We start from the raw sequence: 11,827 nt of genomic DNA on the forward strand, positions 1-11,827 counted from the left end.
TTTTCCTTTCTATTTCTTTGTTCTGAAACCATTGATGTTCTCCATTTCATGGCCGGATTGATCATATGTTGTAGTATACCTACACACTACAAGAATGAACACTTTTGCCTGTGCGTTTTTGTGCTTGCAAAAGTTTACAATTACACCGGAAAAAGTCGATATAATTTTTCTGGCACGTTGTCTCGTCAGAAAAGATCACCAAGAAACCTTTGTTACTAATCAAACTTTTGTTGGTGCAAAATGTCACGCGCCTGCAAAATTACTTTCATCGGCAGTCACGCCGAGATAGCAAAAAAGACTTTTTTCGGTGTATTTTTGCACTAAAAAAAGTTGTTTACCCAAAAAAGGACTACTTGATGACGTGGCAGAATTAACATACATGTGGGATACACATGACCATTTAAGTGAGTATGATCTGTTCGATCATCGACTAGAAGAGAATTCACTCAGCAGGCAGTATATTTCATGGGCGACCAATGTGGTCGCAACATTTCATATATTTCCTTCAGATATGTAATTTTTTTTTTTTTTTGATGAATCAACAGTGTATTCAAAACTCCAAATAACCTTTACATCCTAAAAGCATCTTCCATAGAAGACCTTAATGTATTAACAAGTCTATACAAGACAAAATTTTGATATTCCTTTTCTTTTCTTTACAATTCGGCAAACTAATTTTTATCCTCTGAACTAACCTTTCTAGGCATAGCACAACTTACTCTAAGCTTTACAGCTTCCTTAGTCCTCCTTAATGTATTCAGATATGTAATTTTGCATTATGTAATAGTTGCGATTTCCATTATTATTTAGACACGTCTGTATTAAATGTAATTAAGGCCCATCGGCCCATGTAGCACTCCTTGAGCCTATAAATAAGAATCAAGGGGCTCAAGAGAGGGGACTTTTTCTTTTGGACTTTTTAAACTTTGGAATTCTGAGAGAGAATTATAGTGTTTTTATCCGCCATACTTGTATTCATCCTGAGGCTTGTGAAACTCGTGAACCCTAGTTCATTGATCACAGTTCTTGGGATTCTATATCAATAAGAACACTAAGTGGACGTAGGTTATTACCATTTGTTGGGGCCGAGCCACTATAAATATTTGGTGTCGTTTATCTTTTTGTCTCGATTTCATCTAATTTCTATCGTTTTACTTGACTCCGTGTCGTTGACCAAATCGAGGGTCAACATTTTGGTGCTTTCATTGAGAGATTGAACTCAAGACCTCCAAGAAGATTGAATGGCGAAAACAGCTAGAAAGACTGGACAAACCTCTGGTGCTGCACCAACCCAGCCTCCTCCGCAAAATGTGACTGAAGATGAGCCACAAGTTGATTTGGAGGAGGAGGAGGAAATGGATTCTGAGACCTTGAGGTCGATTCTGATTGTGTTGCAGGAGGAGTTAGCCAATCTGAGGGCTAATCAAGAAAATGTGGCTGAAATTATGGTGTTGCAGCAGAGTGAGATTGATAGACAACGCCAAGAATTGAATGAACGGTAGGCCGACATGGACCGCCGACAGAGGGACATCACTGTCGCTCTAGAGGAAGCCATTCAATTGGCCCGAGGACAGCTTACACCGGCTTCCCGAATGGATCAGAAACCTAATACGCCACTACAGCAAGGTCCACATTCAGATCATCCTCAACATCACCACACTACTCCTCAACCGGTAAACCCTCAGAGGCCGGAGCAACCCCCTACTGCTCAACAGGATAGGTCGTTTTAGGATCCTGAGCAGCAGCCACCTTCTCGTGCTGGTTGAAATAATCCCCATCAACGAAGGCAGAATAGGGCTGGACAGCCTCCCCGAAGTCCTAGACACCAAACTGTTGAGGAGCCAAACCCACCGAGCAGGGGACAACGTCCTTCTACGAGCAGAAGGCGGGTTGATTCAGGCTCTGCGGTCGGGAGTCCCCCACGACATAATAATGCCCAGGGACCTACCGACCAACGCAGGCCTCCACTAGTAGGTCGGGACATGCCAGCAAGAGGAGGAAACAGTGTGAACAACAGGTCGCACCGTAGTCGCTCACACTTTAGGGATGGCCATGACTATAATGTGGTGGATTTTGGCAGAGGAAACGCTAGTCGGTGGCAAGGAGAGAGGGCTGGAGAACAGAACCCCCCACCAAGAGAGAACCGACCGACAAGCCAGAATGCTGGGGGGCAGCCTAGACAGCCCAACATCTTTGATCGACTGGGCGCGAGCGAACCATGGTGTAGGGATGAGGATTTGAGAGATGTTCCTAATGACAGAGGAGAAAGGAACGGTGAGTGTGCACCTCTACCACCAGTCGCTCTAGTAGTGCCAGACGCCTTGCAGGCCCAGCTCAATGCTTTAAACCAGGCCGTCCAACAACTAGTGGGGAGCTGGACATCCCACATTGAATACGACCGGAGAAGAGGCACTCCGTTTGTGAAAAGAATAGCAATGGCCGAGACCCCAAGAAAATTTAAGAAGTCGGTCTTGCCCAACTTCACTGGATTAGAAGACCCCGTATATCACGTGAATAAATTTGAGATACAAATGGATATCCAAAAGGTGTTAGACAACGCTCGATGTAGAATCTTTCCAGCTACCTTGTCCGATACTTTGTAGGAGTGGTTTTTCAAATCCCCTCTGGCCAGCATAGTATCTTGGGAATGTTCGTGAAGGAGTTTTACAAATAGTTTTATGATGGTCGAGTACATCCGACAGATGCCAACCAGCTAGTCGAGATACGCCAGAAGGAGGGAGAAACCTTAAAGGGGTATGTCCAACGTTTTATGCGAGCCGCTGCTGGGGCTAAGATAGTTGGTGATGAAGGAAAGATGATGGCGCTTACTGCAGGAGTACGACGCCATTCATCCTTCCGGAACAGCTTGTGGAAGAATGGATTAAAAAGCACCCAAGAATTTCTAGACTGAGCCGACAGGTACATCAAGCTCGAAGAGGCCACTGCCAATGAAGGAAAGACGCCCGCAGACGACCAGGGTCCGAAATAAGATCCCACCAAAGTCGCCAATGGGTCTAGGAAACCCAATGGGAAAGACAAAAATAATGGGAAAAACGGGGGGAAAATGGCGAACCACAAGCCGTCAACGTTTGAGAACAAGCGCCCTAAAAGTAACAGATATGAGTCGAGGTTCACCAATTACACGGCCCTAGTTGATAGCAGAGCACAAGTATACTAGTATACTAACACCACTGTTCCTTTTAGGCGACCAACCCCAATCAGGAAAGATATCTCCAAGAGAGATACAACCAAGTTTTGTTGTTTTCATAATGACCATGGTCATGACACCAACGAGTGCAACCAGCTTAAAGATGAGATTGAGTTCCTTATCAGACAAGGACACCTGAGAAGATATGTACGAGTCGCTGGAGGTTCTCAGTTAGAGGCTCAAGGAGGCACCTCGGTCTGGCACCTGGCCATGAAGTTTCCAACCAACGCAGGGGTAGGATGCGTGTTGGGAAACCAGCGAGAAGCGCAGGAATTTTATAATTCCTCGATCACTAAGGCAAAGAGGGGTGGATCAGGGGAGAAAGTCGAGAAAAGGTTGTTGTTGGTAAATGAAGTACAAGCCCAATCAGGTGAACATGTCACCAAATACGGTGTTGCCCAAAGTGAGGGTAGGAATTTAGATCCTCGCTTTGGGGATTTTGAAGAATATGTGGGACCCGTCAAGGATCTCGAGGAGGTCCAACTAGAAGAAGCAGATCCGACCAGGGTTGTGAAAGTCGATAAAAACTTGGAGACAACAACAAAGAATAAATTGGTGGAATTTTTGAAGGAGAACCAGGAGTTGTTTGCCTAGTTGCATAAAGATATGGTTGGGATCGATCCAGCAGTTATCAACCATGTCTTGAATATAGACAAAAAATTTCCACCAGTGCAACAAAAAAGGAGGCTGCTCGACAACGATAGATCAAATTAGAAGAGGAAGTCGAGAAGCTAAAGGAGAACAGATTCATCAGGGTAGCATTTTGTCCATCTTGGGTCTCTAATCCTGTACTGGTTCCCAAGCTGAATGGTAAGTGGAGGATGTGCATGGCTTTCACAGACCTCAATAAAGCCTGTCCGAAGGATTGTTCCCCACTCCCAAGGATCGACCAGCTGGTCGATGCCACATTAGGACATGAGATTTTATCATTCGTGGACACATACTCTGGGTACAATCAAATTAGTATGCATCCACCTGATGAGGATCACCCTAGCTTTCGAACTGATACAGGGATTTATTGTTACAAAGTAATGCCTTTCGGTTTGAAAAATGCTGGTGCGACTTACCAGCGACTGGTCAACCACATGTTCAAAGAGATGATCGGTGTTAACATGGAGGTATATGTCAATGACATGCTGGTCAAGTCGAAAAAGGCAGAAGAGCACATCAGGGACATGCAAGAATGCTTCAACAAATATCAGATGAAGCTAAATCTCCTCAAGTGTTCATTCGGTGTTGGATTGGGAAAAGTTTTGGGATTCATAGTAAACTCGCGAGGTATCAAAGCTAATCCCGAAAAGATCAAGGCCCTAATTGAGAAGAATTCGCGTACCAAAATTCAAGATGTTCAAAGCCTAACCGAGAGGATTGCCGCTTTGAATAGATTCATTTCTAAATCAACGGACAAGTGCGTTCCATTTCTTAATCTACTCAAAGGCAACAAGAAGTTCGAGTGGACGGAAGAGTGCGAGTAGGCTTTTCAGGTGCTAAAGTCTCATATGTCGCACCCACCGATCTTATCCAAGCCGGTCAAAAAAGAAACTTTGTTCATCTACTTGGCAGTCACCGAGTATGCTGCTAGCGCTGTCCTGATCAGAGAGGAGGAACATGTTCAAAAAGCTGTGTATTATATAAGCAAGAGGCTAGTAGGAGCAGAGTTACGGTACCTGCCCATTGAGAAATTAGCTTATTGCTTGATTTTGGCCTCCAGAATGTTACGATCATACTTCCATGCTCACCCTATCATGGTACTCACCGAGCAGCCACTACGGCAAGTTCTGCAAAAACCAGAAGCTTCCGGTCGATTATTGAAATGGGCAGTGAAGCTTGGGCAGTTCGATATTTCCTAGTCGCCACGAGCAGCTATGAAGGGACAGGCTCTGGCAGACTTTGTCACAGAATTCACTGGAATCTAGGATACCGAGCCAATAGAAGAGCCTGAACTCCAACGTCAAACTCTTTCCTGGAAGTTTTTCATAGATGGCTCTTCCAACAAGCACAACGCTAGAGCGGGTTTAATCTTAGTCACCCCCGAAGGACATCGATTCCATTGTGCAATCATATTTGACTTCACAGTGTCTAATAACGAAGCTGAATATGAGGCCCTGCTCGCAGGATTAAGATTATCCAAGGACATGGATATAAAGCTGCTTGAGATCTACAGTGACTCCCAGCTAGTGGTTAATCAAATTATTGGAGAATATCAAGCCTGGGGTCTTAAGATGGTTGCTTATTTGAACAAAGAAAAGGACTTATTGGCACAGTTCAAAAAGTATACTCTCCAACAAGTACCTCGCGATCAGAATTCAAATGCTGTTGCTTTAGCCAAGTTAGCAAGTGTGAAGGATGCTGACACCATGAACATGGTACTAGTTGAGCATTTGTTTGCACCAAGCATTCAAAAAGAGTCGTCGCTGGTAATCCAAGTGACAGACACATGGATGACAACCTTCGTTAAATACCTGGAGCAAGGAGTGTTGCCGGTGGACAGAAACAAATCAAGAACCCTCCAGAGACAGCCGGCTCGATTCATTCTGGTCGATGGAGTTTTATACAGGAGAGGGTACTCGATGCCACTTTTAAGGTGTGTTACAAAGGAAAAGGCCAAGGAACTAATGCGAGAATTCCATGAAGGTTTCTGCGGAGATCATGCTGGGGGGCAGAGTTTATCAAAAAAGATCCTAAGGCAAGGATACTTCTGGCTTACAATGAATGAGGACTCTGTAAATTTTGTTCAAAAATGTGACAAGTGTCAAAGGTTCTCTAAGATACCACAAGTAGCCCCTAATGAGCTCAAACAGATGCAAAGCCCGTGGCCATTTGATCGGGTCTTTACCCACAGGAAAAGGCAACATTAAGTATGCAATAGTTGCTGTTGACTACTTTACAAAGGGGGCAGAAGCTGAACCACTTGCAACAATAACGACCAAGAAGGTGCTAGATTTTGTGGTAAAAAATATCGTGTGTCGCTATGGGTTGCCAAGAAAGATTGTCTCATATAATGGCACACAATTTGACAGTGATCTGTTCCCAGATTTTTGCGAAAGGCACATGATTATCAAGAGTTTTTCTTCAGTAGTTCATCCTCAAGAAAACAAATAGGTTGAAGCTATCAACAAAACACTGAAGGATACCCTGAAGAAAAGGCTTGAAGAAGCAAAGGGAGCATGGCTAGAACAGTTACCAAAAGTCCTTTGGTCGTGTAGAACGTCCCATCGAACAGCAACTGGCCATACTCCATTTTCTTTGGCCTATGGATATGAATCCATGTTGCATGTTGAATTAGACCCACCATCACATAGAAGGATGGCATACGATCAGAGTGCTAATATTCAGTTATTGATGGAATCTTTGGATTTGGTCAATGAAAGACGTGAGCAAGCTCAACTTCGAGTGGCTGCTTACCAGCAAAAGGCCGCTCGGTATTTCAACTATAAAGTGCATGAAAGAAAATTTAACGTGGCAGATTTGGTACTTAGAAGAGTTTTTCTTAACACCCATGATCAAGCTGCCATAGTGCTTGGACCTAACTGGGAGGGTCCGTATCAAATTGAAGAAGTCCTCCAACCAGGCACCTAGAAACTTGCTCGCTTAAATGGAGATCTCATTCCTCGCTATTGGAATGGAGAACACCTGCGCAAGTATTATCAATAAAAAGTTCCTTTTAAAGAATTGGCTGGTATTAATTTCACCTTTTACAAGTTTATGAACAAGGGTTAGTCAGTCATATGACTAGTCGATTATAAGTGTAAGTTCAATTTTTGATCACTCATACAGACACGATTTTCCAATTATTACAAGAAATAAAAGGAACTGTGTGCAGCCAATTATTGTATTTATTACAAGTATTTGCTCATTACGTGTGTTGTTTTGCTATATAATCATTTTTTATAAGTTCGCGAGCAGTAATGTTTGAACAGGACTTGGTCATGGCAAGTGACCGAGAGCCCTAAGCTCCTCAATCACTTGGGGGGCATATAAGGTACTAAGCATGCAAAGCATATCAACAGGCATATGTAAACACATGAGCAAAATAATGGAAAGCATACTACGGTACTTAGAGTATTTTTCAAAATTTTGTTTAAATTTTGTTAAATCAAAACAAAGTGCTATGCTAAGTTTGGTCATGCAAGCAAATGTTATAATAATTAGTAAATATTATAATATCAAAAGGAAATGTTTTACACCGCGAGCAGTTTCTGCTCGGATGTAATTACTAATTAAAAGGAAGCTGCCATTCGCAGCGAAAATTGTCTTGACATCACGAACCGTGGTTCGTATGTCCTGGTTACATATAAAAATAAATAAATTTATTGAGTGGTAGGAACAGCTGGAGGATCTTGCTGGGGCTGCTGGTCAACTATGGTCTCAACATCCTCTTCGACGCCTTCAATGCCTGTCGCCAAAGAGATCTCAGGGGATTCCTGAGCTTTCCTCTCTTCTTCCAGGCGAGTAGTGCACTTTTCTAGTTCAACCTACTTCATATGCTCTGGGAGATAGTTAAAGATCACCCCGGGGTTGCTCTTCCAGAACATGTAGAAGTAGTTGAACGTCGCTCCCTTGAACTTCTCCACGTTGAGAGTGTTACTTTCTTTGAGCAGTTTGACGTGCTCCTCCTACTCGACGGTTTCTTTCCTGATGATCACCAGGTCATCCTGAAGCTTGGAGGCCTCTTTAACGTTCAGCACCGAAGCCTCCTTATACTTTTCCTTGGCTTTAGTGATTTTGACAAATGCCTCCTGGTGTTTCCTCAGATCCTTGCTAAGGCTAGCATTTTTCTCCTCAGTCGCTCTCAGCTGCTTGGCATGTTTGGCCTCGACTGCTTTGAGCTGCTCGGCGAGTCTTTCCTCGACTATCTTGATCTCTTCAGCATGCTTGGCAACAATCTCCTCCAAGCAACTCCAACCAGTACTCATGATCAGAACTCCCTGCAATTAGAAAAAAAGTAACGTTGTTAGTATGAGTAAAAGGGCAAGATAGACAACTAAAGCACTACAAAAATGACAACTTACACTGAGTACTTCATTCAGCGCGCAGCTGAAAATTTTGTCAATCTTCATGGAGGAAACATTGCTGAAGGCTTCCTGGCTACGCCGGTGTCTTGAAAGTTTCTTCAGCTTTTTGTTAGCCGAGTTGTATGATGTGTTTAGGATAGCCTCGGCCTGAGTCTTTCCTGTCTGATCAGGAAGACTTGGGCTGTGAGGAGCTGGAGGAGTCGGGTCAAGGGAAGCTGGAGGAGTCGGGTCGAGGGGAGCCGGAGGAGGGGTCGTGTCCTGGGAAGGTGGTGGTGCAGGAGGATCCTCAGTCTGGGCCTTTTTCTTGAAGGGGTCACTACTGCTTTCCTCAGGGTGTTGCCTACTTCGTTTCTTCCTTCTTGTAGGAGCTTCGGCATTGATGTTGATGTACAAATCAAAGGCTTCTCCGGAAGGCATGACTTCAGGATGGAAACAAACGATCAAACAATATAAATAAAGTTATTTAAAAAAGCAAGGGAAATTCTAAGTAATATACCCGAGCTATTATTACGGGTCGATACATCATTTATGGAACTACTACTACACTCACTCTCTGCCTCAAAGAATTGTGAATTTAAACTATTGATCGCAAATTTAAAGTTGCCGTCCCCGTCAAATAAATGACAGGGAATGGGCAAGTTGTCTAAAAGTGAGAAGTCAGCACCGTTCTCGTCAGAAGACTCGAGTACGGGCTCAGGGTACTCTGGAAGGTTTTGCTTGCCCTTCCCATGTTGGGTAGAGGCAGCAGCAGCCTGTGGGATGCTGGAAGGTTCCCTGATGGTCACTCATGTTGCCAGCCATCTCGGGGGTTGTGACACATCCTATTGCTACTCGAGGACTGCTTCTCCAGTAGTACTCCTCACAGTGGACTCCCTCCCTTCCTGGTGAGGAGCCAAGAGGCCGACTAGCCTTAAGTTGCTTTCAGTGACCAACTCCTTGACACTCTTCTCGATGTCCATCATGCTGGCGAAGGTAGCGACCCTTATCTCCATCTCTGGAGTGGGGTCTGGTCGATACCATGGAGCTAAACAATATCAAGGTTCTAAGGATAGTATAGAAAATCTAGAAGAAATTAAACGACTAGTAATTAAGAGATTTACCTTCTCGGGTGAAGGCCAGGTTGTCAGCGACCAGGTCTGTTGTAAGAAAGAACTCCTGGAAATACTTTCCTACATTGGATTTGTAGGTGACGTCACTCAGGAATATGCGAGTAGACTCCTGGTGACAGAAATGGAAAAATAACGTGATGTTCTGGTTGGGGTTGGATTTGAGATCGAACAGATAGTTGATCTCGTGTGGTGTGGGCATAGGCCACTTCTTTTGGTTATAAAGGATATAGAGTGTAGATAGTACTCTATATCCGTTGGGAGTAATTTGAAAGGGGGTGACCTCAAAATAATTGGCCACCCCTTGGAAAAATTTATGCAGGGGCAAGATTGCCCCTGCCTCGATGTGGTATCTCGACCAGGCACTGCATGCGCCTTCGAGCACGTTTACCCTTTGGTCAGGTGAAGGTTTGAATAGGGTTATCCTAGGTTGACCATACTTCTTGAGATAATTAGTCACCATACTAGCTTATATGATGCTAGTAGGTGCCACGTACCAGTCCACTTCTGGTCGAAGGCCGTCGCGAGGCCGGGCATGGGGTTGGATTTCTGGTGGTGAAGTGTTTATAGGTTGAGGGTTAGTAGAAGGGTCCTCAGTACAAGGAGCAGGCTGGTTAGAAGAAGGGTTGGTTGTTTTCTTTTTTCTACGAGCAGTATATTTCATGCGACCCATGTTCGGTTGACTGATCGGAGGGTAGTTCACTGGGTGTTGTTGTGAAAATGGTACTTCTGAAAACGGCAGTGACGGTTGTTCTTGATCCTCAAACAGCAGTGCCAGAAGATCGCCATTGATTGGCCTCTCACCTCCCCAAGGATCGCACATTAATATTTGAGAAAAGAAAACGGGAGATGAGAATCTATAGCCAACAGATAGAAGAAATGGAAATGTTGGGATAATCGAAAGCATAAAAATCGAATTTTTACTTCGTTTTTGGGCCCTAAATCAGTATTCCTACTTCCCATGCCAATTTCTAGGCCTCACTTAGTGTTTTTACTAATTAAAACTCCTATCCTATCATGTTACTACCTATGAACCCGATTACCCCGAAAGCATTTTTTCTCAAGAACATGCAAAATCTCAAACCCGAATACCAGAAAATTCGAGAAATATATGTTGCATGGTATAGCAGAGACAAGGAGATCACAAAACTTACTTGAGTTGCAGATTGCAAAAGAGTCACGAATGTTGGTGCTTGGGGGTGGACGAACACGCCTTGGATCACCAAAGTTTTCTGTCCTTTTCTGGTTTTTTCTTCTGAGTTCTTGAGAAAGAGAAGTTTGGTAAAAGGTAAAAAATAATAAGAGTGGGTTATTTATAATGATCGTGGCATAGTTAAAAAGGTAATGATGGGGGTGAGTTTTCGATACGTGGGGAATCGTGTTAGCCATCAAAACGCTTTTGGGAAACTGCAACGGCCATGATTAGCTACTTTTTCGAAAAGGCGCTGCCAGATGTGACAGGTCAGACGGAAGGTTGGTCGATTAAGTTTATTATATGCTGGTCGCAGTAAAATAAACTTGGGGGCAAATGTTTACCCAAAAAAGGACTACCTGATGACGTGGTTGAATTAACATACACATGGGATACACGTGACCATTTAAGTGAGTGTAATCTGTTTGACTATCGACAAGAAGATAATTCACTCAGCAGGCAGTATATTTCCCTAGCGACCAATCTGGTCGCATCATCTCATATATTTCCTTCAGATATGTAATTTTGCATTTATGTAATAGTTGCGATTTCCATTATTATTTAGACACGCCTGTATTAAATGTAATTAAGGCCCATCGACCCATGTAGCACTCCTTGAGCCTATAAATAAGAGTCAAGGGGCTCAAGTGAGGGGACTTTTTTTTTTTTGGACTTTTTAAACTCCAGAATTCTGTGAGAGAATTATAGTGTTTTTAACCACCATATTTGTATTCATCCTGAGGCTTGTGAAACTCGTGAACCCTAGTTCATTGATCACAGTTCTTGGGATTCTACATCAATAAGAACACTAAGCGGACGTAGGTTATTACCATTTGCTGGGGTCGAACCACTATAAATCTTTTGTGTCGTTTATCTTTTTGTCTTGATTTCATCTCATTTCTATCGTTTTACTTGACTCCGTGTCGTTGACCAAGTAAAGGGTCAACAAAAGTGTATTCCCCGGCGCAGTTTGGCACCTACAAAACTCAACCTGTACAGACTTTTTCCATCACAAAAATGCATAGATAAAAGCATCTCTACCCCAAATTTTTTTTTTAAATTTTCTCAACTATAAATAGCTCCCCAAAAAAGCTTTTTTTTTCACTAAATGTAATTATATATATAATTAATTATTTTTTAAAATTATAATTAACAATTAGATTAAATTGACATATTAAAATTAATAATACAAATAATTTATTATATAAAATATATATTATATATTGTTAATTGTCTTTGAAACATCAATATAAATCATTATAATTAATTGTCTTTGAAAAAGCATTAAAGTGAATATAATTATATT

General features: G+C 42.9%; 1 protein-coding gene across 1 annotated transcript; it reads right to left on the bottom strand.

The window, feature by feature from the left end:
• Positions 1–7,824: 7,824 nt before the first annotated feature.
• Positions 7,825–8,640, bottom strand: LOC133815471 (uncharacterized). Its single transcript, XM_062248312.1, has 2 exons — positions 8,221–8,640; positions 7,825–8,136 (listed from the first exon to the last, which is right to left on the bottom strand). The coding sequence occupies exons 1-2, from the start codon at positions 8,638–8,640 to the stop codon at positions 7,825–7,827; spliced, it is 732 nt and encodes a 243-aa protein (XP_062104296.1).
• Between the last annotated feature and the right edge of the window lie 3,187 nt (positions 8,641–11,827).

Source organism: Humulus lupulus, chromosome 1 (genome assembly GCF_963169125.1).
Source record: "Humulus lupulus chromosome 1, drHumLupu1.1, whole genome shotgun sequence".
NCBI lineage: Eukaryota > Viridiplantae > Streptophyta > Magnoliopsida > Rosales > Cannabaceae > Humulus > Humulus lupulus.